The sequence below is a fragment of the Kogia breviceps genome, chromosome 10, assembly GCF_026419965.1.
Source record: "Kogia breviceps isolate mKogBre1 chromosome 10, mKogBre1 haplotype 1, whole genome shotgun sequence".
NCBI classification, from domain to species: domain Eukaryota; kingdom Metazoa; phylum Chordata; class Mammalia; order Artiodactyla; family Physeteridae; genus Kogia; species Kogia breviceps.
This window is the reverse complement of record NC_081319.1, coordinates 75257242-75282979: the sequence shown is the minus strand read 5'-3', so window position 1 is coordinate 75282979 and position 25738 is coordinate 75257242. Positions and strand designations below refer to the sequence as shown.

The window sequence follows — 25738 nt, the reverse complement described above, 5'->3', positions numbered from 1 at the left end:
GACTTTGCCCGCCAGTTGTTTGGCACCCCAAGTAACCCTCTCTTCGGGCCGGGAAAGCGGGACAAGGGCCACCCTCTCCCCTCCGGCTTCTCTCAGCGTCTCCCGCCTCGCTCCCCCGCCCGGTCTTCTAGGGAGAGCGCGCCTGGAAAACCCTGGGCTCGGCCGCCCCCGCCGCAGAGCCGGTTCCTGTGTGTCGCGGGGTTCTGGCGGGGAAGGCGGTGGGGTGGCGCGCTGTTCCGGCAGTCAGGGAAATGAAAAGTGCGGGAGGCAGCCGCTGGCGTCTCCTCCCTTCCCTTTGGGTGTGTGCACTGGGTGGCGGTAATGGGGTTTAAGGTCCCAGTTCTCTGGCTCCCGTGGGTGACTCTTCCGTCCCCTCTCACCCTCGGTATTGGTGGCTCGGTATTGGTGGGGGGGGCAGTCTCAGTTTGGAATCCTAAGGGAGGGAGCCTCTGGCGTACCCCGCTTCCCCCCACCCTCGGGGGGAAGGAGGCACCGCAGAGGAAGTGGAGTGGGGACGACACCTTGGGGAAGGCGCATCCTGCGTATTAGTCCTTGTCACTGTAATTACACCTACCCCCTCCCGATTCTTGCTCCCTATTCCACTTCCCTTCAGCGCGCCGCCCCCCCCCCCTTTAGTGCTGCTGCGTTTCCTTTGCCTCTGCCCCAGAAGTGACTGTGCGCCCTCCCCCAGGTGTGTGAGGAGCAGCGCTGTGAGGAGGAAGTCTTCCCCCTGGCCATGAACTACCTGGATCGCTACCTGTCCTGCGTCCCCACCCGCAAGGCGCAGTTGCAGCTCCTGGGTGCGGTCTGCATGCTGCTGGCCTCCAAGCTGCGCGAGACTACGCCCCTGACCATCGAAAAACTGTGCATCTACACCGACCACTCTGTCTCTCCCCGCCAGCTGCGGGTGCGTGCATAATCCTCCCCTCCCCCCAACACATACTGCCTCCTGACTTACCAGGAAAAGGAAAGCTAAGACCCTCAAGAGGCTTTCTGTCCCTGGGGAGGGTAGCAGAGGCTTTTTTTTTTTTTTTTTTTTGATGAGATGGGACAGTGTGGTGTGATGGTCAGGGTAGCTCCTAGCCCAGGCTTGCGCTGCCAGCATGAACCAAACCCCTTCTCCTGACCTCCAGCGGGTGCCACTCCTTCCTGGTCTTTCCCCCAGATAGCAACAAGTCAAACAGCATGTCTACACTCACTAGTACTTTGCCTCTGGGTTTACACAGCCACCATGAGTTATTTATTGGCAGCAGCAGGACATGCCTACACAACCCCCCTGGAGTGGGGGAGTGGAATGTGCTTCATGTGGGGGAGGGGGGCCGCCCTGGTTGAGTCTTTATCCCAGTGTGTGGACTTTGTGATCGAAGAGCCTCCCAGAGCAGATTATAGCCAGGGTTGCTGTAAGGAAGGGCCAAGGCGTTTCATCCCACCTTCTTTCCTTCCTTTTATATCCCAGGAGAAACAGCTCCTTCCTAATTCTCCGTTCGCTAGCCTCACTCTGGGAAACTTGAGCAGCTGCTTCAGGCCTGTGGAATCATCTCTTCTTTTCCTCTTTAGCCAAAGGCCAGAGCTGAGGCACAGACTGGGGCTGAGCTGCAGCTGCTTCCGATGTGATAATGATGCCCTGTCCCCTGGCCCACCCACTCTGACCAAGGTCTTTCATAACACTGTGGGGAGCTGCTGTCACTCCTGTGGTTTGGGAAGTGGCTCCCTGGGCCTCTTGCTGGGAACTTGGGCTGGGCTCTTCCCGAGGCAGGACAGGGGAGACACCGGTTCTCTTTCCCCACTGAGCCTGGAGAGGAGGTGGGGGAGCTGCTTGGATCTGGAAGAGGTTATTTAGGGCGTGCAGATCGTCTCCCGAGGGGCGGGGGTGGGGGGAGAGGGGTGAGCTGGCACCTTCCTCCACCTTGCTCTACAGCGGCCCAGTCTTCTCTTGACCCGGAGAGGAGTCTCTGGGCCCCATCTCCCGGGGAGGAGGGCAGCGTGCAGGCTGCTGTGATTGGCTGGCCAAGAAGCCAGGGTACTGGGGCCCCCGAGTGCTGCTTGTCGAGGAACGGGATTCCTCTTCCTGCCAAGTAGCTCTCGGAGATGGGAGTAGGAGGCCGGAGTTGGGAATCCGGGAGGCCCCACAGCTCTTTGTGATGAATCTGGTAGTTTTTGGCAAGTCTAAAGGTGGAGCTAGTTTTCAGGGCTAATGAGCAAGATGTGTTTGGAGGGGTTTAGGCTAGAAGGTAGAAGGGGACTTCCTTTTTGTGAAAAGATTAGGATGGGGTGTGTGCCTTTATGTGAGGAGAGTTTTTCAGAACAGGCCAAAAGTCCTCCCCATGCCTGAGCTGTGGGGTGGAGTGTGCCGATTGATGACTTCCTAGAAGGTCAGAGTTGGAAGGGACCTCAGAGAGCTCCAGTCAGTCCAAATCCTCGTGCCACAGAGGAGGTTGGGGCCCAGAAAAGGAAAGGTCCTGCCTCAGCATTGCACTGAGGCTGAGGAGAATTTGGATGTTCTAGCACTCAGGTGGCCTAAGAGGTTAGGGATGTGATGGAAGCTGCCAGGGGTGTGTTCTCGGCCAAGTGAGGGCTGAGATTCTCAGGGGCTGCCGATACAGGGTAAGGTGGCTACCCGCCCTCACACATGACCCTATGCCTCCCCACAGGGAAAGCCCCACTCCAGGTTGCCTTCTAGATGTTTCCTTGGATGCTAGGTGCTTTATGTTCTGTTCTTTTTTTTCCCTAAAGGTTTCTTTTAAAAAATTAATTAATTAATTAATTAATTAGGCTGCATTGGGTCTTCGTTGCCACATGTGGGCTTTCTGTAGTCGCGGCGAGCAGGAGTTACTCTTCCTTGCGGTGCACAGGCTTCTCATTGCGGTGGCTTCTCTTGGTGCAGAGCACGGGCTCTAGGCACGCGGGCTCAGTAGTTGTGGCTCGAGGGCACTAGAGCACACGGGCTTAGTTGCTCCGTGGCATGTGGGATCTTCCCAGACCAGGGCTCAAACCCGTGTCCCCTGCATTGGCAGGCGCATTCTTAACCACTGCACCACCAGGGAAGCCCCTCTGCTCACTTCTGAGTTAGGAGTTTGACCACTGGGACAGGCACCGGGAGTAGAATGCTAGCTTCTCTGCCCAACTTCTTCCCGCTCTAGGCCAGGCTGTTTTCTGTGGGGCTCTGTGAGAGGTTCAAGAGGATGACACCTAGGTGGGGGCCAGGAGAGGGATAGCTGTGACAGGGGGCCTAAAAGAGGTTGGATGGGGTTGCCATTTCTACCTCAGTAAAGGGTCAAACCCATGAGTTCCTTCCTGAGATAAAACAATGAAGAAATCCTCATATGTGCAACTCAGAAATGGGGCCAAGGCTGGGAACCCCAGATGAGTGGATTGGGGTGGGGCTCCCAGCCTCCCTCCAGGACCTAGCAGTGGTATAGAGGCTAGGGCAGGCAGAGAGATGGTTTGATCCCTTAGGGATCATCTGGACCCATCCTGTTTGGCTTGGCCTCCACTTCTCTTCCTAAGACTCAAATGGTACTAGGCACTATGGGTTCCAGCCAAAGAGGTAGAGTGGGGTGCTCTATCTCAGCCCCACACCCCAATGTCCCACCAAGGGGATGTGGGTTGGGTTGGGCAACCTCCACTATGAGGAACCTCAGGGTTGGCTCAGTGGCTGTGTTACAGGAGGTGTGGCCTCATGCTCACCCCAGTTGCTTCAAGAGGTGTGGACTTGGCTGGGATGCTGAGTTGGGGGCAGGCTAGTGATCTCCCCTTTCACAGATCCTTGGGATTATGGAGAATCTTTCTGCTTCATGCCAGAGGAGGCTCAAGTTCATGGTGATGGTGGTGGTATCTGCTGCTGCAGTCTTTTCTTTCAACCCTGGCTGGAGAAGTGCTCAGAGCCTTGCAGGAAGTCAGGAGAAGGTCTGGCTTACTGGATCCCAAAAGATAACCCAGCAGGATTAAACGAGATAATTCATGTAAAGCATGTAGTTCTGGCATCTAGGAAGTGATCAATAGGGCTCAAAGCAAATGCCCCCCACCTCTTCCCTGCCACAGTACCAGTCCTTAAATTCAAAAGCAGAACTGGGGTCCTGACCTTCAAGTGTGATGGGCTTCCCTCCCTGTGAGAACTCTGCTTTACTCCCTCCCCTTCCTCTCTTTAGCCACTGACCCTACCCTCTTCCTCAACCTCCAGGACTGGGAGGTGCTGGTCCTGGGGAAGCTCAAGTGGGACCTGGCCGCCGTGATTGCCCATGATTTCCTGGCCCTGATTCTGCACCGGCTCTCTCTGCCCCGTGACCGACAGGCCTTGGTCAAGAAGCACGCCCAGACTTTTTTGGCCCTCTGTGCTACAGGTAAGAGTCCTACACACATTTTTACCAAGCCAGGGAAATCAGAAGACTTGGAAGGGTGCTGAGCGGTAACCAGGAGATTCTGGTTTCTTGAACTGAAATCTTGAACAGATTTCTGGTTTCTTAAATTTCTTCTCAAAATTTATTTGTGAAAATTCCATTCCCTCTGAACCCCCAGTCTCAATACAGAAAAGCAGCAGAGCTGTATGGGATCTCAAGAGACCACCCCCCCACCCCCCAAGTATGTAGGTGGGTCACTGAGAGCTTAGAGAGAAGTGACTTGCCCAGGGTCTTACAGTGACTAAGTTGAGAGCAGAAACCAGGTCTCTTAACCCTAGTTTTGTGTCCACGCCAGGAAGAGATGCATTCACTCCCTGGTCCCTGGCCAGGATCACTTACAGACCACCCTGGATCTGACCCTCTCCAGGAAAGAGCCCCTTTCCTGCCTTTCTCCCCTGCTGCTATCTGACACCACTCGCTGCTGGGGTTTTCAAGATGACCCCTGCTCTATTCATATGGCCTGGCACTTTCTGGGTAATAGAAGGTGCGTGCTGGTTGGTATCCTTGAAACCACCCTTGCCTCATGGTCCCCTCTTTCTTTCCAAGATTACACCTTTGCCATGTACCCGCCATCCATGATTGCCACGGGAAGCATTGGAGCTGCAGTGCAAGGCCTGGGTGCCTGCTCCACATCTGGGGATGAGCTCACAGAGCTGCTGGCAGGGATCACAGGCACTGAAGTGGTGAGTGCTGGGCAGCTGGGCAAGTGGCCTCAGTTCACGAGGCAGCGCTATTCCCTGAGCCTCCAGCAGAGGGAGCTGTCGGCCCCCCCCACCCTGGTCTCCACTCCTGGTTTCAAGTGCCCTGCTTTGGGGGCTTCTGTGGCCTTTTATCTCCTTCCTTGGTCTGGAGAAGAGCAAGTGTCTTTGGTGGGCTGAAGGGCACTGTCCCTGGGTACCCTTTACTTGCCAAACGGTGTGCAGGAGTGGGGGTGGGGGATTTGGTGTCAGATGCTGGGCTGCTCTCACACCCTCTTGCCACATCCTCTTGCCAGTTTCTGAGAATTGAAAGCTGATTCCTGGGGTTGGGCTGTGGCCTAACCTCCAGACTTCCCTGTGTGCTGGGAGGTGTCCTCCAGCACCTGCTGCCACATGCTGTGGGGGGAGGGACGTGGACCTTGCTCACCGTTCCCCCTTGTTCCCAGGACTGCCTGCGGGCCTGTCAGGAGCAGATTGAAGCTGCCCTCAGGGAGAGCCTCAGGGAAGCCGCCCAGACCTCCCCCAGCCCAGCGCCCAAAGCCCCCAGGGGCTCCAGCAGCCAGGGGCCCAGCCAGACCAGCACTCCCACAGATGTCACAGCCATCCACCTGTAGCCCTGGTGAGGCCCCCTCGAGTGGCCACCAACAGCAGAGGAGGGGACACTGCCACCCCCCTCCCTGCCTGCAGGAACGAACCATGCCACAGCTGAAGCCCGAGGGGGCTCCTTCCTACTTGCCTGTCGCAAGCCGAAGGGGTCGGGTCCTACCTATCCCTGCAGTGTGCACTAAGGGGCCTGGCCAGCTGCGGCTGGTGGCCAGTCAGGCTCCTCCTTCTCCCTGCATCTGACCAGCTCAGCTCCATCCCGGTCCTAGCTGGGGGTGGGCCAGGCTGGCCAGAGATGAAATTGAAGTATGTAAAATACATGTACCAGCATTCCTTTTGGGGGCCCCCTTATCTCTGGGGCTCTCGTGTTCTCAACTGCCAAAGTTGAACCCGGGCCCTCGGCAGTGAAAGCACGGAGTCCTAACCACTGGACTGCCAGGGAATTCCCTAGTTACTGCATTTGGATTGGGGTCTTTCTGAAGAACCCTCACATGTTCTAGACACATGTGAGAAGAAAGAGTGGACATCTCCTCTCAATGCACTTGGAGGCCCCTGCATAATCCATGCTCTCAGCTGCTCCTAGAGGGAGGGGCCCTGGCCTCTGTCCGAGGGGCAGGAACCAACCTCCTCGCTTTGCTTTCCGCTCAGCTTCTCCTGTGTGATTGGGGGGTGGAGGGGCAGTGCTGAAGGAAGAGGTTGTCTTAATTTATTAATTGCTTTGAGTACAGCTGTAAGAGGGTGTGGTGGGGCCCATCTACCCTGAGTGGTGGTGACCCTGGTGGTTGCTGCATTCCTCCCCTCTCCTACCACTAGAGGATCTTCATGGCCGTGGCCGAGGAGCTGCTACAGCCTGGGGTGGGGCCACGCCCTCCTCTCCCTCTGGCCCTCTGCTCCATTCTGCAAGGCTGGGGGATGAAGCAGGGATGACCTGGAGGTGACCAAGGCCCCTGTCTGGAGAGGGAGGCAAGCCCTGTTGACACAGGTCTTTCCCGAGGCCACAAGGTCCAGGCTGGTGGCCCAGGACCATCATGCTACCTTAATAAAGATTCTGAAATAAAACTGTCTTTGGCTTCTTAGATTGGATGGCAGTGTGGGCAAAAGCCTATTTCTAGAGGGTGGAAATCAGTGGTCTCAAGTAGGGGGTCATCAAGCCTTTTCTGTAAAGGACCAGAGTAAATATCTGCCCCAGATACAGTCAGTTTTGCTTCATAACGTGATCTATGCATTCCTAAAAATCACTGCACCATGCAAAATTGCACAATAAAAACCACAGGGCTTATGCGGAAAATGGGGCTTGAGGCACAACACTTTTTTTAAAAAAGGAAAGATAGTGCTTTTACACATTAAATGGTTAAGAAACACATACTGCAATAAACACGGCCCCTTTATCTTGAAAAACAACACCTGAAGTCTGCTGTGGAAGTGGAGGTTGGAAGGATGTGGAAGGCGGTTTGTAACACCAGATGTGGGTGTGGTACCAACCCGCAAGGTGAACTGGTGTCACTAGCACATGTCTGAGGTATGTACATTTTGTGTATCATTTGGCTCAGCTCAGCTGGGTACAGTTTTCTGCTTTTACCTAGTGTTTCTCAAAGACAAAACTGCATATAAATGTGAAATTTGCTTTATGATCAAATTCCTCCCAAACAGTAATTAGGCTGGAACAAATTCACATTCTCCAAAGCACATAACAAGGGTTCTAGCTAGACTGTACTCGCCTCTGCTGCTGTAGCATGAAAGCAGCCACAGAGAACATGGAAATGGATGGGTGTGGCTGCATCTTAATAAAACTTTATTTATGGACACTGAAATCTGAATTTCATATAATCTTCACCTATCACAAAATACCCTTCTTTCAATTTTTTCCCTAGCCATTCAAAAATGTAAAAATTCTTAAGCTCATGGGCCATAAGGAAACAGGCACGTGACCCTGGTTTGCCAACCCTTGGTTTAAGGCTTTCATTAGCTAATGTTAGGGAACTGGTCTGGTGGTGACCCTGGGCCTGACCTTTCTCGCCTCTGTATCTCCACTTTCCTCTAGGTGCTCTCCTAGCTCTTCCAACCACAGCTGAGATCATCTTGTGAACAACCTCCTGGTTGCTGGCACTCTCCCAAAGTAGCCTGTGTCAGGGGAAGGCAAAGGCTGTGCCCTCTAGGGCCTGGCAGGGTGGGTACAGCCTAGAGAAACAAACTTGTCTGAGGGGGGCATGGCTCCCATGTAAACTGGGGAAGAATCCACTGCTACACAGGAGCAGGGATGCAGTGCCCACGTGCACAAAAGAGGGAAAGCAGAAAGATCTCCACCCACCACATCAAAACACTGACGTTCAATAAATACCTGCCTTTTGTTTTTATCTACCTCTCAGTGAACTGACACAACAGCCTGAGAGGAAGTACCCACTCCAACCCCCAGCTGGGAAGTGGGACTGTTGGGCTGTGGAGTTTCAAGTCAGGTCCCAGAACTGAGCAGGGATGCAGGCCTAGACTGAAGAGAGAGCCGGCCAGACTCAGTTCTCCCTGTCAGGAACTGGGGAATCAGAGGCCCGTGACCCCTCGTGGCCCTGAACTGGGTCTTCAGCTATAAAGGCTCAGTGTCACCTTTAGTCAGCAGCAGGGATCCTGGTGTCCTCCCATACCCTGCAGACCAGGACGAGCACGGCTTCGTCACTCCATGGCCATGGGAACATCTTCTACATCTCGGGGGATGGCACTCTGAAGCTCACGCCTGATCTCGGGGGACAGCAGGGGATGGGGCTGCAGCCGGAGCAGTTCCAGGAGGGCCTCCTTCTGCTCTGTGGCCAGGTCAGCCTTGTAGCGCTGGACCAAAGTCAGGAGGCACTGGTGCCAGAGCACTGGCAGCTCACGCTTCTCCGTCCGGAAACCCAGGAAGTGGAAGACCAAGGCGTCCAGCACCCGGTAGGGCAGTGCGTACTTCTTATCCAGCAGCAGCCTCAGGAAGATGCTGGTGGCACCGCTGTACTCCATCTCTGCAATTTTCAGCATGGCTGCACTAGTGGGGAAGGGAAGTAGGGCAACGCTGGAGGAAGGCTTCTCCTCTGCTGGCCCTTACACTGTGCTATCCCTAAAAGGGGAATCTCCGGCATTCTTTTCACCTCCCCTATCTAACTCCCTTGACTCCAGTTACCAGCACTACTCTGACTCATGCCAAATCCCCACGTCTGGCTCAGACTGCTTGTCTCAGTATTCAACTAGAATAGGTCCAAACGTCCTGAGATCTCCACCCCTAACTTACTTTCTTCCCATGTTCCCCATTCTTTCATTCATTCAACTATTTACTGAGCACCTACCATGTGCCAGGCCCTGGGACCTTGTTCCTGTGGAACTGACATTCTCGTGGAGTAATGCTACACCCACTGGCTTAAATGAGCTGCAAACCCAGGGCTATGCTTAGCTCCTTCCCCACTCTGCCCCCACCATCCCCAGTCCTGGGACTCTGCTGTGTGGAGATCCACCAACCAGTGGTCCTCCACCCCCACCAACACTACCTGGAGTGCAACACAGGGATGGAGCACTTGGTGATGATGCTGCCCACGATGATGGCTTCCCGGAGGGTACAGGTGCCCGACTCGCACAGCGGGATCAGGATGCCTAGGGAGGGGCAGAGGGGCAGTCACTCTAAGCCCAGTGAGAGAAAGGAGGTACTGCAGGAGCTGCAACCCCTCCCTTTAATAACTGCCTCCTGGCTTCCCACCTTTAAACCAGGCTCCAGGCTTGAATAGAGCCTTCTTCAGTGCCATGTAGAGGTGGAAGTTGAGTCGTTTGTACTCAGCAATGTCATCTCGTACCCGGGGGAGCAGGACCAGGTTATAGAAGCGCTGGGCCATACGTTCCTTTAGGTTAGAGGCGAAAATCCTAGTGTTTTTGGAGGAAAGGGGAGAGATCCCAGGTCACCTGATAGTCTGGAGCTGGCCTTTTAAATATCAATGTGGATGGTACATGCAAGAGATCGGAGGGTGTGTGAAGCAAGCTGGGTGCATGCAACACCCAGGTCCGATGAGAGAGGGAACAGGAGGGGCTACGAGATGTACCCAAACGGGGTGAACACTGTCCATCTTTGGGGTGAGCCAGAGCTCTCCCAGGCAGACAGGTACCCAGCTGTTCACCTTCCCCTCTCCATCATGGTTCCTCTCTATCCCACTGTCACCAGGGACTTGTGCATGCCTGGAGAGCCACAGACTTTTGAGGCCACCCTGACACCCTAGGGTTGTATCCTCGTAGTTTTGAGCACAGGACATTCTTAACAGGGTCTCGGCCCCAAGACAGGAAACAGAAAAAGCTGGGAAAATGATGACATAAAGAAACACAAGAGAGCGCTGTGGGGGCAAAGCTAGGATGTAATGGCAAAGGGAAGGAAAGCCTGTCCTTCCCACACCCAGCCCTTCCCTACAGACCCAAAGCAGCCCTGAACCCCATCTGCTCTACCTCGTGGCTTGGTACATGGCAGCAGCGGTCCAGGCCTCAGGCTCTGTGACGTAGAGGATTTGCTCCCAGTTGGAGAGGGCAGGGATGATCTTAAATGCCTTGGGCAGTTTCCCACTGCGGTACTTAGACAACACCTGATGATGAGAGAATAAAATCATCATCGCCATTAACATACACAATGTTTACCAGGTGCCGGGTGCCAGGCACTTGTCTGGGTGCCTTTCATACATTAACTCACTTAATCCTCACAACCACCCTGTGAAGAGGTGCTATTATCATCCTAATTTTCCAGTGGGGAAACTGAGACCAGAGAGTCAAATAAGCAGGAGAGCAGGACCCTGGAGCCGTGCACTCTGACCCGAGTCCGCTCTCAGCCACCAGGCCTTATTTCTCCGAGAGATGTGGGCACCCAGAGCCCCTGTGAGGGAGTCCCATCACAGCTCTCCTCTCAGCTCTTACCTCCCGGACCCCTCTGTAGACCTCCAGGACCCGGGGGTCCAGCTGGGGCACAGGGAAGCCTGAAACCTCGGACATGACTGTTTCGACTTCCGTCTGCTTCTCAGTTAACTTCTCCATGATGATGTCAGCTAGGGTGCGCCTGGGAGAAAGGGAGGGAAGGGGTGGGAGTGCCGTGCTGTCAGTCCAGGAAGCTCTTGACTCCCCATGCAGTCCCTTGAGAGCCCTGATAAACTTTCGATCTTGCTGGGACACGTGACCTCAGTCCCCTCTGGGCCCAACAACCCAGCACAGAATCCCTGCAGAGCACAGAGGACCTGGCAGTCATTCAGCTCAGGATGGAGCTGACAGTCGTGTGTGGAGGTGAGAAACCTAGCCTCTGAAGTCAACCTGCCTGGGTTCAGGTCCTGGCTCCTCTGCTCCCTGCATGACCTTGGGCATGCTACTCTGCCTCTCTATGCCTCAGCTCCCTCCCCTGTAAAACAGGGATAACAACAGCACCTACCCTAAAAAAGTTAACATGAGGAGTAAAAGAGTTAGTGTACATACTCTACTTGGAACTATCAGTGATAGTAGTAATAAGTTTGTGACAAGTGTTCCCATTTCAAACACATCCATCACATGCTGCCAGTGTGCTGAGGACTCTCCAGTCACAAAACCCTGGTCTGACCTCTCCAGAGTACCAGACACACCTCAATTATATACCAAGATTTCTGGCAGCTGGGATCATTAGGGAGAGACGATGGCACACACTTACCCCCCTTTTAATTTATTGAAGTTTATGGAAAGAGGTCCAAGATGAATGATCGTTTTTCCCCAGCCTCCTTAAGTACAATCAGACCGTGATGATTCAGAATTATCATTACATTGGGCTTTGGTGCAATAAAGGTATCTTCAGGGTCTGCTGAAGTCTATATAAAATGGCTCCTTAAAATAGATAACTGGGCTTCCCTGGTGGCGCAGTGGTTGAGAGTTCGCCTGCTGATGCAGGGGACACGGGTTCGTGCCCCGGTCCGGGAGGATCCCACATGCCGCGGAACGGCTGGGCCCGTGAGCCATGGCTGCTGAGCCTGCGTATCTGGAGCCTGTGCTCCGCAACGGGAGAGGCCACAACAGTGAGAGGCCCGCATACCGCAAAAAAAAACCCCAAAAAACAGATAACTAATGAAAACCTACTGTATAGCACATGGAACTCTACTCAATGCTCTGTGGTGACCTAAATGGGAAGGAAATCCAAAAAAGAGGGGATATATGTACACATATAGCTGATTCACTTTGCTGTACAGCAGAAATTAACACAACCTTGTAAAACAGCTATACTCCAATAAAAATTAATTAAAACAAAACAAAACAAACATGGGTCCTGTCTTTCAAGGGCAGGACTTTCCAGATGTACCCTCACACTGTCCATGTGACACCCACGCGAGGTATTGTTATTCCCATTACTCAGACACGGGACCCAATATGCAGAGGGGTTAGTAACCCACCCAAGGTCTCACAGCTCACGAGTAGGGGAAAGAGTCAAAGCCTGGTCTTTCAGGTTCTGAAGGTCAGGCACCTTACAGTACATATGTGCCCCCAAACTAAATGGCCTCTGACTGCTGAGCTCACATGGGTCTAGCCTGCTCTCTGAAGATGCCAGCTGTCACCCCTCAAGACTGTCAGGAACCCCTGTTCCTAGTAGCTTTATTTTTCTGTTGACAACAAGCTGGAAAATCGTCCTGCCAAGCTTGTCAGAATGGGCTGCGAAAGAGGAGTCACAGGCACTGGGTGGGAACCTGGGAGGCTCTCTGGTGGGACCAGCACGCACTTTGTAACATCCACCTCCGCCGCTGCGCATCACACTGGGAAAGGGGCTCCCGGCTTCATTCTGCCTCTCAAATACACGGCCATGCAACTTGTCGCTCAGTATTACTGAGCAACAGTATTACTGCCTTCAGTATTACTGAACGACAGTAATACTGCCTTCCCCACAGTATTACCAGCAATGAGACATGCATGAACCCAAGAGCCTGAAGAACCGAGAACAATGTCACATTAACATCACATGGTCAGAATGAACTGGTCGAGGGCCCTTATCCTAGACTCGCCTCTCCTGGGCCAAAATCCACAGGCTCCGGAGTTTGAACACAGGAGCTAAAAAGCCTGCATGTTTTGGACCTAGCATTTACTAAAGATGAGAATGAATTACTGTTTCTAACTGGGGGGGTGCTTTTGCCCCCTGGGGGACATTTGGCAATGTCTGGAGACAATTTTTGGTTATTACAGCTGGGGGGAAGGTCATACTGTTATCTAGTGGATACAAGTCAGGGATGCTGCTAGACGTCCTGAATTGCACAGGACAGCCTCCATAGAAGACAATTATCCAGCCCAAAATGCAGTAGTGCTGGGGCTGGAAAACCCTGGATAAAATGAAGCTTAGGGTATGAAAAAGATGTGGCCAAGGAAACTGAGCTCACCACTAAGAAAACTAAGCATACCAAGACCAAATGCAATGGGACAGATCACCCAGAGAGAGAACAAGGCCTGCAACTGTTTGCCCAGGTAATCCAGGCAGTTCTAAGGCAGGCAGACAGAGGGGGGAGGAGGTATTTTGAGTCTGGGTCATTCTCATTAAGAACAGTCCTTTGAGGATGGGCCACTTTTGTCAAGGCGGTTCCCCACAACTCGCAATGCTCAGGTCTTTCCCAAAGGTGTGGAATCAAAACCCTGCCAGGACATACGCTTCTCTGCATATAAAGTTTCTTCTCTATAAAGTTGCTAGCAGGACCCACTCTCCCAAATCCCAGGCCATGCCAGCCCTACCTGGCAGGAGGGTTCTTGTTCATGAACATCTCAATGGCCCGCTCATCCTCGGGGTCCACAACCACCTCTGTGTGGTAGCCTGGCCCTGTCATGGTGGCAGCCTTCTCCAGAGTGGGCCACTCCTCATCATCTGATCCATCCTGTGGCACTCCTGGACCCGGAAGAGGGGGGATGAAATGGGTGAGCAAGGTAAGCAATGGCTTAGGAATTCAGAGGTTAACCATCATGCATATGGTCCAGGGCTGGCTTGTAATAGACACAGATGTGCAAAGTGAAACAGGTGATGCAAAGGCTACCTTCCAGTCCCCGGGGGCGCACAATCTCGCTTGAGAAACAAAATGTACACATATGAACCAATGAGACAGTGATAGTAGTAAATAATAGTTAACACACTATACTCAGTTATACAGCACGAACTCTTCTAAACACTGTACGTAACCATCATAAACCCAAGAAATAGGTACTATGATTACACCCAGTTTCAGATGAGGATGCTGAAGCACAGGAAAGTTACGTGACTTGCCTAAGGCAGGCAATCTAGGTCTAGACTGTGAATTCTTCACCTCTTTTACACGCGTGGTAGGGCTTGATTATGTGCCAAAATGAGTGGCAGAAATGGAATATACCACAGGCACCCAGAAGATGGATGAGTGCAGAGGATGGATAGGCAATATGGGAAATGAAGGAGTGTTTTCCAGACCTGGGTAACAATACTGGCAAGAGGGCTTGGTTACAAGAGTGTCTGTTGGGAATTCCCAGGTGGTCCAGTGGTTAGCACTCTGGCGCTTTCACTGCCGAGGGAGAGGGTTCACTCCCTGATCAGGGAACTAAAATCTTGCAAGCTGCATGGTGCGGCCAATAAATAAAATTTTAAAAGTGTATAACCAATGGTTTAAAAAAAAAAAAAAAACCCAAGAGCGTAGACAGTTGCAAGAAATAAGGCTAGATGGGTAAAGTGAGGCCGGGCAGTGAGTTCAGATTTCAACAGACCAATCCATCTGAATAACCGATTATTGGAAGACTACAGCTGGCTGGGTGTCTGAAAAGGGAGGTAATAATTGAAGTGGGGAGATAAAACGCTACACATGAACAGGCCACTAAGAACAGAGATAGTGTATGATAAAAGCTAAATAAGGTGGGAGGGGATCTCTTGTCTCCACATGCTAATAACTCCCAAATCTGTACCTGTAGGTAGACCTCCCTTTGCTCCAGACCCTAACTCCAGCTGCCTCCTGTAGAGCTGGATCATGGATGACCCACAGGTACTTCAACCTTCACCTGCCATCAACCACACTCACTCCCTTTCCCTCCTAGGTCTACACTACTCACTGTGTTCCACATCTGAGTAAATAGCACCACCATCCAGCCAATACTAAGCCAGAGCCTGGGCAGCAGGCCTGCCTTGTCCCCTGCCCTCACTCCCAACATCCAATCAATTACCAAGTCCTATTCCATTGTATCTCACAGAATCCCTCTTAAGCCTTCACACCCCTGTCAAAGCCTAGGTCAGTATCACCCGCTGCCTGGATTAATTCGACAACCCCCTAACTGGTCCCCATAGTCTCCAATAGCTCCCCATTGTCTTTAGCGCAGCCTACAAGTCATCTGTAGCTCTCGCTCTGACCTACCTCACCATCATTCATTCAGCAAACAACGAGTGCCTACTATTAAGTGAGGCGCTGTTCTGGGTGCTGGAATACAAGCGAACAAGAGAAACAAAAACATTCTGCCCATATAGAGCTTACATTCTAATGGGGGAAACAGACGATGAACTAATATGACATATGTTACGTTAAAAAAAGACAAATGCCAAGACAAAAGAAACGTAGCAGAGGAGAGAAGCTGGAGTGTGGAGACAGGGGTGGGGGTGTTGCAATTTTTAATGCAGTGCTCAGAGCAGGCCTAGGGGAAGCAGAAAAGGTCAGGCTGACAAAAGGCGCAGATCACACAGGTCTTTGTAGACCACTGTAATCCTCAAGCTGTGGAGCTGAGAGTGGACTGTAGCGGGTATGGGATACTAATTAGCAGACTACTGCAAACATCCAGGTGAGAGATCATGGTGGTTTGAACAGGATGGTGTTCCCAGATGGTGAGAAGTGACCTGATTCTGGATATATATTTAAGGTAGAGTCAACAGGACTTCCTAATTGATCAGACGTGGAGAGAGATAGAGAGCAGTCCAAGGTTTCTGTCTGGAGCAAATGGAAGGACATCATGCCATTAACTGAGACAAAGTAGACTGTGGGTGGAGGTTTGGCAAGATGGTCAGTGTTTCTGTTCTGGACAGACTTTAAACTGGAGAGGCTGAAGAGGTAGCTGAAATATAAGAATCTGGGTTTCATGGAAAAGATCAGGGCTAGAATATGAACTGGGAAGCAGTTACCAAGTAGATGGTATTTAAACCTGGAAACTGATGACAGCATCAGAGCAGTGAACAGAAGTGAAGAGAAGAGGTCCAAGGATGGACCCCTATGCCACTGCAAGAGGTTGGAGGCAAAAGAGGAGCCAGCAAAGGCTACTGAGAGGTGAGGAAGTTGTAAAACAGGTACGTGATGTCTTAGAAGCCAAGTACAGATACCGTAGCCAGGAGGCTAGTGTTCCATTGCGAACACTGCTCACAGGACAAATGAAAGATGAGAGCTGAGAAACAGATTAAGCAACTTGGAGGTCAACACTCCCAGCCTAATAAGAAAAAATTTGACCACCTTTTAATTAATCTCTCTCCCTCTTCAGCCCCTAAACAATATTGTTCTTTGTGCTCAGAGCACTCCCCACTTCTCAGGTCTTAGCACAAAGGTCAAGCAATCTGGGAAGTCTGACCCCCAAGACTAATGCTATTGTTATCAGAGAAACTACACTTTATCACGGAGTGCATTATTCTAACTGTCTATTTCATTGTCTCTCTCCTGGGCTAGATTGTAAGATCCTGAAGTCAGGTATGCGTCTATCTTGTTTACTTTTTTACCTAAACCATCTAAACTCCTAGCACAATGGAATGTACATAATAGACATCCCATTAGTATTTACAGAACAAATGTATAAATACTAGCAGAACTTATTGGCGTGAGCAACCACATCCTGTTGGCCTAACCTTGGGGGTGCCTAAAAGCGAGTGCCTAAAACTAGGAGTGGGAGTGGAGGGCACTGGCCACCCTCATTCCGCCTCAGGGCTGGGTGTCCCATTTCTTTACCTTTACAAGAGTAATACGGCCCCCTGTTTTTCTATTCCAAGTTATTCCCCTTCCGGAACCTTTCACCTATCCACCCCAACTACCCACCCTCTTCCTCGTACCCACCCCAGCCACTCACCCAGCCGCGTGGTGCGCTCCCGCGGCGCCGCGGGCCTGCCCCCGGTCCCATGCTCGGCCTCGAGCTCCTCTTGCTGTTGCCGCGCTTGCTGCAAAATCCGTCGAGTCAGCCGGGGCCCCACATACTCTTCCTCCTCTTCTCCCGTTCCGCGACCCCGTCGCTTTTCCCGGGCCCCTGCCCGCACCGCGTCCCCAGCCAGGATTTGCTCGGCCAGGGGCGCATGCTTTTCCTGACCCCCGGCCCCGCGGGCCGCCTTCAATTTGGGCATTTTTCTCGAAAGCCTTGCCGGGAAGTTTCACACGTGTGGATGGAGGAAAAAGCGCCCTGAATGCGCCTGCGCAGTAAACGCCCAGCGCCCAAGATGCCACACGGAGCTCACAGCGCCCCCTCGCGTTGGGAGGCCGGGACTGCCACCAGCGCCGCCCCATCGCCTGAAAGAGCTCACGGGTCCTGGAGCTGGACTCCCGAATAAACTCATTGCATTTAATGTTGGCTTCTCTAAGTGGTGGCAGTCCGAGCCACGCTTTCCTAGCTTCATGGATCTAGGCCCAGGGTTCCCAGCCGAACGGAAATTCCCCGAACGGGAAGCCGGGGTGGGGGGGTGATGGTGGTGTCGGGCAGTGACGTCACTGGGGCGCCTAGACACGCCCCTTTTCTTCGTGAGCTGGACGACTGGGCGTTCTGTTTTTACGTTATTTCCGGAGCGTCTCCCTGCACTGGAACTTGCATTAGCTGGGCTGCTTCACCTCGAGTGGGCTGCTGGGGAGCCCTGCGTTTCAGTTGTTTGATCCTCCCAACATCCTGGCCCGACACCATGGGAGTGACTTGGTAGGACTTCAAGGGATTTTGTGGGGGTGGGGCTTGGGGTCTTGAAGGCCTTCGGAGGCTCCAGTGTACCCGGGAGGAGGATCGAGACCAGGGTCCGCCGCCCCCCGGGAGCTGAGCAAGATGTCCTCGGGTTGTGTGGGTGAGGGGGCCACCGTGAGGGCTGCGGAATCTGCGGGACTTTTCCCTCGGAGATGCGCCCCTTCCTCCTGGAAGGCGGCAGGTAAAAGGTTTTATCTTAAGAACCCATCAATTGTCGTGTACCTCCTTTCCTTTTTCTTGGTACGTTTTCCTGCCCGTGAGGCCATAGTACTGCCCGGGGTGGAACTTTAGGGTCGGAAGTAGGATATCGGACCCATTTGCAGGCAGGGCTGGATGGGTGGGAGATAGGCAACAGGCAGATAGTATCTTTTTAAGGTTTTCGCTTGCCCCTCCCTACAGCCACTAAATGCTGTTACACAAGCCTGTGTCTGGTCCTAGTTTGGCCATTTTAAGATCTCGGGTCTAGAGGAAAAAAAGAAGCTATTGGGAATTAGGAGATTGGGATTCCAGGCACATCACCTCTTCAGGACCTGTTTCTTACTATGTTTAATTACATGGTTGGTTTAGTTTCTATGTACTTATTATGTTATAAGTCAGTGTGGCAGGGAAAGATATGGGCCTAATTTTCTTGGAGGCATTAGTTCCAAAATGCTAGATTTCAGGGCTTTAAAAATATATATATCTTGAGCATCTTTCTGGTCAGAGAGGGCTAGAGGCCAGGGTAGCTGACGTCAATGGCTCTAGGCTTCTTGTATAACAGCCTGTGGGAACTCATCCTCCTGGTAGCCCAGGTCTTGTAGGTTTGTCAGTGACTGCACATTTGCTTCCTGCAGTTGACATCATGAGTTTCCTTCGAAGTCCTTCAGTGTAAGAAGGATGTGAGGAACGGGAATGAAAAGTTTGCTGAGGACTTCCCTGGCGGTCCAGTGGTTAAGATTCCACGCTTCCACTGCAGGAAACTTAAGAGTTCCGCGCCTCCCTGTTTATGGAACGTTCGCGGAACTAAGATCTATTATGCCGCGGGGCGCAGCCAAAAAAAAAAAAAAAAAGTTTGCTGCACAGAGGCATGGAACCCTGTTCTTTCAGTGCAGAAGGCAGACAGAGGGAAAGGGCTCTGTCGGTTGGGATGCTTCTCAACTTTTTCAGGCTTCGAGGACTTCTGACCGCAGTAGCATAACCTTAGGGATTCTCTTTTTTTTTTGCCTCCGCTGTGCCATGTGGGATATTAGTTCCCCTACCAGAGATCGAACCCTCGCCGCCTGCATTGGAAGTGCAGATTCTTAACCATTGGACTGCCAGGGAAGTCCCAGGGGTTCTCTTTTATTTCAAAATCAGGCACATCAGCATCATCATCACTGCTTGTTAGTGCTTTTTCTGATGGAGAGTAGTGACAATTTTTTAGCAACATAGGACTCTATAGCTTCATTTAGTTGATTATGATCGATCATAAAGCAATGCAGTGTCTCCCCAAATTCAGCCACATATGATTGTATTTATGATTTTTATATAGTCACGTAGCACTTGAACTATTATTTATTTGTCTATTTTATTTATTTATTGGCTGCGTTGGGTCTTCGTTGCTGCGCGAGCGCTTTTGCTAGTTGCCGTGAGCGGGGGCTGCTCTTCATTGCCTTGTGCGGGCTTCTCATTGTGGTGGCTTCTCTCGTTGCAGAGCACGGGCTCTAGGCACGTGGGTGTCAGTAGGCACATGGGCTTCAGTAGTTGTGGCACGCGGGCTCAGTAATTGTGGCTCGCATGCTCTAGAGCACAGGCTCAGTAGTTGTGGTGCACGGGCTTAGCTGCGCCACGGCACGTGGGATCTGCCCGGACCAGGGCTCGAACCCGTGTCCCCTGCATTGACAGGTGGATTCTTAACCACTGTGCCACCAGGGAAATCCCCTGAACTATTATTTATTAATTGTCTTCTTTGGATTCTGTTTCTTTTCCTTAAAAGTATTTTAACAGACAACTATATTCCTGGGGAAGCATTCTGGTAGAGTGGTTAACAGCACGGATATGGAGCCAGCTCGCCTGGCTTTGAAATTTGGTCACGCCACACCGCACCAAGCTTTGTGACCTTCTGTGAGTTATTCAACCCCTCTGAACTTCAGTTTCCTCATTGGCAACGAAGAGATAATATTATATCTTATAAGGTTGATGTGAAGATTCAAAGAGTTAATTTATCTAAAGGCCTTTGGACACTGCCTGGCACATAGTTGGTGCTTGGTGATTGTTTCTTACCACTCTAAAGGGGAAGCCAGTTTCACTCACCATAGAAGGAAATCTTGGAAATAACTTTTCGTTTTGTTGTTTTGGTTAAATTCTTGTACAAAGTGTTGCCTCTCACTCCCAAGGATTAGAAACTTGAGGCTTGTTTTCTCTTTGATCCCAGGATCCTTAGAACTTTCTGCATCAGTGGAAATGTTCTGTGTCAGCACTACCCAGTACACTAGCCCCCAGCCATGTGTCTGTCGAGCCCTTGAAATGTGGGTAGTGTGCAGCTGAGGAGTTGACGTTTTAATTTGTTTTATTCACTTAAGTGTAAATAGCCGCATGTGGCTTGTGGCTACTGTGCTGGACAGCTCACGTGCAAAGTGTTAGAGAGTTGGTAAAAACATAATAACCCCAACTTGAGGCTTTCTCCTTGATGTAGTCAGAACTGAAAAAAACACAGAGGAAATCCCTTTCTCATCGTATAATTCAGTGTTCATGCTCAGTCTGTATGCCACCTAAAATCTTCTCTTGAACATTGGCACACATACCACACTCGGGAAATGCTTTTGCCATAGACCTGAGTCCTGAGACCTTCTCTGGTTCTTAGCAAAGCTCTCAGGGACTGTGGGCCTCTGTTTCCCTGTCTTTAAAATGAGGAGGTCCGGATTGATGGTGTCTAAGGGTACTGGCCCTGATGAGCTGTGATTCTGCGGGTGAGTGAGTGACTCAGTGAGTACATGTGCGTGATGATTTTGGTCCTCTCCCTTCCAGTGTGTCCCAGATGCCCGTGGCCGAGGGCAAGAGTGTCCAGCAGACCGTGGAGCTCCTCACCCGGAAATTGGAGATGCTTGGAGCAGAGAAGCAAGGAACATTTTGTGTGGACTGTGAGACCTACCACACGGCTGCCTCTACCCTTGGCAGCCAAGGTCAGTGAGAGATGGGTCTATGGGATGGCTGGAACCTGGCTTGGAGTTAATAGACATTCATGTTCATTGAAACCTTTCTGCTCTTCTGCTGAGGGTGGTATTCGTGGACATGCGGCAGATGAGTTTCTGAATTCATTCATTTTTGACTTAATCTCTTAGACTGGGCCTGTGTTGTAGTCTTTTTGCACTTTGCACTTTTAAAGCAGTGTTTCTGGGGCTTCCCTGGTGGCGCAGTGGTTGAGGGTCTGCCTGCTGATGCAGGAGACACGGGTTCGCACCCCGGTCCGGGAAGATCCCACGTGCCGCGGAGCGGCTGGGCCCGTGAGCCATGGCTGCTGAGCCTGCACATCCGGAGCCTGTGCTCCGCAACGGGAGAGGCCACAACAGTGAGAAGCCCGCGTAACGCAAAAAAAAATAAAAAATAAAAAAAATAAATAAAGCAGTGTTTCTCAGAGTGTTGGTCACCGACTAATTGCCTCAAAATCCTCTGGGTTACTTGTTAAAGGTGCAGGTTCCTGCCCCACCCCCCCCACCCGCTTACCGACTGACTGGTAATCAGTCAAATCTACATTACAATAAGCTCCACAGATGGTCTTCATGCACCCTTAAAATTGAGAAAGACTCCTTTGAGGCTCAGAAGGCTTTGCATATGATTCTCTTGGAGCTTTAGAGTTTTGGGAAGTTTTGTAGAAAGGCTTCCTGTTTCCCACACCTAGCCAGTGGCCTTGGCTACCTCCTTAGCATAACCTTGATCAGTGAAACAGCTTTTGTTTTAAATGCATTTTAAGGTGAGATGGGCTGTGGATGGTGGTGTTAGGGGGGAGGTAAAGAGGATTTTTGAATAGAAATTAGGGAACCTGGCTTCTCTTAGTCTTGGCCCTGTAGTAACTTGATTTTGGACTGTTCCATAGCACAGTGACTAAGAGCCTAGGTCGTGGAACCAGATAACTGAGTCCTGGCTCTGCCACAACTAACTGCAACTTTAGGTCATTCCCGCAACCTGTGACTGTTCTTATACTGGTCACTTGCCTGTTTCCCCAGGGATCCATTCCCTGCACTTCTCCTGCAAACTACATTTGCAAGGCCCCCTGTAAGTTATCTTTGGCCAGTGAGAGGCATGGGGGAAGATTCGAGGATGGAAGAAAGAGAGTCCACAGTCTATCTCTCCCTCTCCCTCTGCCTTGGGCTGTGTCCCTGGCTGTTGTTTCTTCCTTGGTTCTAGCTCCTGTTCAGCAGCCCTTGTTCCTGGCTCTTGTAACAGCACATCTTCTCTTTTTTCTTCCACCTTAGGGATGGTAGTGGCTCCCTGTGTTGCTAATCTTTGGGTGGCTTCACCATTCCATTCGATTTTTCAGTTATTCCAACCCCTGTACTTCATTCCCTGTATTAAATCCCCTCTAATGAAACTGTCTGGTGTGGGCTATGTTTTTTGCACCCTTCCCAATACAGTTCTCTTATCTGCAAAATGAAGATAATCACAGTATTTACGTCCTAGTGTTGTTGTGCTAATTAAATAAGTTAATACATGCAAAGCACTTAGAACAAAGGTTGTCATGGAATAAATTATAGTAAATGGTAGCTAAGAACTGAACTGAATTTCATCATCAGTAAAATTGCAGTGTTAACATTTGTTTTGACTGCAGTAGGAAGAACACAAAGAATCAAAAGAGAGAACGGTTATGAAAGCATTTGGAAAACAAAACATTTGTATATAGACATAAGATAGCATGCTACTTCTGAGAAGCTCTTTGGCCTGGGCTCTGTTTTCCTGATCAGACCTTTACTTTCAAGGAACTACAGTCTAGGTGGAGAAACAGCACATTCTCAGCAGGCAGTGGGGTAGAATGGAAGGAGCTCAGAAGGCCTGGATTGGAGTTCCCGGTTCTGCTCCTTTACTGGCTCCGTGCCTTTAGGTCAGAAGTTCTCACACTGACTAGCATTAGCATCACCTGGTGGGTGGAGGGGGGGGGGCTTATTATCCTCAGATCGACCCCCCCCCCACCCCTCATGAGTTTCTGACCCAGTAGGTAGGGGGTGGGGCGGAGAATTTGCATTTCTAACAGGCTCCCAGGTGGTGGTTGGTGCTGCTGATCTGGGACCCAAATCTTTAGTTGCCTTTCAGACTGTTTTCTAGACAGTAAGAACACCAGCAGACTCCCGTAGTATGAATTAAGCATGTAATCACAGTGAGTCTGCACAGGAACAGAATGCCAGATTGGCTTTGGATGTCTTTTTACTAGAGGGTTGAAATGTTTCGAACTGGATTTCTCAGGTGAGAGGTGTGAATTTGCAGCAGGCAGTGGGGAGGGCGTCGGGGGAGGTCGGTGTGGAGCCTGGTGTGTTCAGGAAGTGGCAGCACAGTGGAGGCCTGTGTAGAGGTCACAGCGCCCCCCACCTGTCTCCTCACTCTTTCCCATCGCTGCTCATCCCTGCCGGAATCCCACCCTCTCTTCATAACCTGTTTTTTCCATGAAAGGTTTTCCTGCTGACTCTTGCCCACTTTGATCCCTTCCTTCCCAAGACTTCTGGTCTCTCCCAGGCAAGCACTTTTGTTTTATTGTCTTCTAAAGGGTTTTCCAACCTATCTTTAGTGAGATTTCAGCTTCTTGAGGCCAGGGGCCAAGCCCTCTGCTTGTGTGCCTCTTAAACCCTGGCACAGTGTTGGGGATAGTTTAAGTACTTAATAAATATTTGGGGTTGTGGCAGTCTGTCCATTGACTCTTGTAGTGAACAAACCTTGCTTTCCATTTTTTGCCTTCTTCCATTTTCTACTTAACTAAAAATCTATACAGCTTTCCTTCCTTCTTGCAGGAAACCTATAGTAATCAGTGAGAAAACTCATTTCTCAGAAACTGGAATGGGTGAGCTGGGATTTGAAACTGGATCTTGTGATTCTAGATCCTGAGTTCTTTGTGCTGTAGTTGTGCTGCTTGCTTCCCAAGTCGGCTAGATGTCTTAAAATTCTCCAAAGGCTCCCTGTTGCCTTCAGGATGAAGTCTGAACTTGGGCACAGGGACTTCCCTGGCAGTCCAGTGGTTGAGACTTGGCCTTCCAATGCAGGGGCTGTGGGTTGGATCCCTGGTTGGGGAACTAGATCCCACATGCCGCAACTAAGCAGTCCACATCCTGGATCCCGTGTGCCTCAACCAAGACCCAGCACAGCCTAAATAAATAAATAAATATATTTAAAAAAATCTTAAAAAAAATTTTTTTTTAAATGATCTTGGACATGGAAGAAAAGGCTCTGGCCTCCCTTTCCAGCCTCGTGCTCAGATACTCTTCTGTGGGGCCACTTCCTATGTCTCAAAGAGGCAGGAGGCCAAGGAGGGTAGGGATGGACAGAAAAGAGAGCAGCTGCTTCGTTTGGTGTGCTCAAATGCTATTACTTTTATTTTCCTTAATATGTGATACATGACTATACAAAAGACCATATGTAAATCCTCTCTGAGTTATTAGTCTTCCTCCTTAATCATCCATCTGCGAGCCCATCACTCAACTTAAGAATTAAACCATTTTCCACTGTTGAAGTTCCCCATGTGCCCCTCACCTTTTTCTGTAGAGCGGGTGGGTTATACCACGTGCCACCTTTTCCTCTCCCTTCCTCTCTGGAAAAGGCTGTTGGCGAGGGGCTTCCCTCCACCGCCCTCCAGCACCGTTGAGGTGATGCTGCATTGCCACCTGGCTTCGTTCAGCGCACTGGACTCTACTTCGCGGTTTGCTGACGAAGGTCTTGATGCTGAGTGGCATCTCCGTCCCTTGCAGGTCAGGCCGGGAAGCTGATGTATGTGATGCACAATTCCGAGTACCCTTTGAGCTGCTTCGCCCTCTTTGAGAATGGCCCTTGCCTTGTTGCCGACACCAACTTTGATGTGCTCATGGTGAAGCTCAAGGGCTTCTTCCAGAGTGCCAAGGCCAGCAAGATTGAGACCCGGGGCACCCGCTACCAGTACTGTGACTTCCTAGTGAAGGTGGGCACGGTTACAATGGGGCCCAGTGCCCGAGGCATCTCCGTGGAGGTAAGACCTCGGTGAAATAAGAGCATATGTGCTGAAGGGACTGGCTCTGCAGATTTCCACGGCCCCTGAATGCAAACAGATGTTTCTTCCTACCTGATTCCTGTCCACAGAGCCACTGCGCTTCCTCTCCCTGTCTTTTACCCTTGCTTTAATCACTCAGGGACTGTCTAGCCCAAGATAGGAATGGGAAGCTGGGTTCACAGCAGGTAGAGAGCTTAGGAAGGCTGACTTGCTGGAGGAGGGGAGGGATGGTTGTGGGGGGCCGGTGGGAGCAGGTGAATTCTGATGTGGAGGGACCAGTCACCCATCACAAGGACTGGAGCAGACCAGGGCAACTTTCAGTGCAGTTAACTTTTGGGAGGTGGAAAAGTTGTGTAGCGTGGGAATTCCCTGGTGTTCGAGTGGTTAGGACTCGGTGCTTTTACTGCTGGGGCCTGGGTTCAATCCCTGGTCAGGGAACTAAGATCCCACAAGCCGCCATGGCCAAAAAAGTTGTGAAGCAAAGATGTGCTTTTCCCTTTGACATGCTGTCTACTCTCATGGTGTGTGTGATGACTTCATCTTTGACGTATACACTGAAAATGACAAAGACGGAGTGTGTCAGTAGCTGGCTTTGGGACCAGTGAGAGTCTGCAATCTACCACGGTCCCCCCCAAAATAATAAGTAAGCTACAGGGCCTGCCTTTTGAAAATTGACGATTTAGTAAGAGAGCAAGGCCCAAACACACAAACTGTTTTTGAACTTAGTCTATAAGAAATGCCATAAAAGAGGCACAGATTGCTCTGGGAGTTCAGGCCAAAGAGAGCACTGCTGACTTTGGGGATTGTGATGCCTCCTGCAGGAGCAGCATTTAAGGAGGGTCTTAAAGTATAGAAACCGGGGATAGGTCAGTCCTAAGAAGCACCCCAAGTGAAGAAAAGGGTGTTAGTGGTCATAACTGCTATGACACTCCAGGGACCTCTAGAGCCAAGATTTCCTTTTCATTTGTGATACACTTTGCATT

The 25738-nt window shown here is 51.1% G+C and overlaps 3 protein-coding genes across 8 annotated transcripts in view; 2 read left to right on the top strand and 1 right to left on the bottom strand.

Moving 5' to 3' along the window:
- The window catches only part of CCND3 (cyclin D3), an 83556-nt gene extending 76799 nt beyond the window's left edge, over positions 1–6757 (top strand). For 2 of the 3 annotated variants that reach the window (XM_067006219.1, XM_059075683.2), the window contains exons 2-5: positions 692–907; positions 4181–4340; positions 4944–5080; positions 5542–6757. In XM_067006219.1, the coding sequence (XP_066862320.1) occupies positions 737–907; positions 4181–4340; positions 4944–5080; positions 5542–5709 (636 nt within the window). In that variant the 5' untranslated portion in view covers positions 692–736 and the 3' untranslated portion in view covers positions 5710–6757. The remainder of the gene's footprint in view (positions 1–691; positions 908–4180; positions 4341–4943; positions 5081–5541) is intronic. The other variant, XM_067006220.1, reaches the window with a different exon arrangement.
- A 307-nt stretch (positions 6758–7064) lies between these two features.
- Positions 7065–17342, bottom strand: BYSL (bystin like). 2 transcript variants are annotated; one of them, XM_059075674.2, is made up of 7 exons: positions 16712–17342; positions 13403–13553; positions 10601–10739; positions 10142–10275; positions 9411–9571; positions 9205–9307; positions 7307–8708 (listed from the first exon to the last, which is right to left on the bottom strand). In XM_059075674.2, the coding sequence occupies exons 1-7, from the start codon at positions 16977–16979 to the stop codon at positions 8363–8365; spliced, it is 1302 nt and encodes a 433-aa protein (XP_058931657.1). In that variant the 5' UTR covers positions 16980–17342; the 3' UTR covers positions 7307–8362. The 2 variants fall into 2 exon arrangements, with proteins under 2 accessions (XP_066862319.1, XP_058931657.1); XM_067006218.1 differs by lacking the exon at positions 13403–13553 and having other exon boundaries at positions 7065–8708.
- A 64-nt stretch (positions 17343–17406) lies between these two features.
- Positions 17407–25738, top strand: part of MED20 (mediator complex subunit 20) — a 44922-nt gene continuing 36590 nt past the window's right edge. Inside the window, exons 1-3 of one of the 3 annotated variants that reach the window (XR_010835097.1) lie at positions 17407–17539; positions 20564–20718; positions 24481–24734. Coding sequence is in view for 1 of the 3 variants with exons in the window: in XM_067006216.1 (XP_066862317.1) it covers positions 17731–17759; positions 20564–20718; positions 24481–24734 (438 nt within the window). In the remaining 2 variants the exon portion in view is untranslated. Of the gene's footprint in view, positions 17540–17586; positions 17760–20563; positions 20719–24480; positions 24735–25738 lie in introns of those variants that run through there. The other 2 variants (XM_067006216.1, XR_010835096.1) reach the window with 2 other exon arrangements.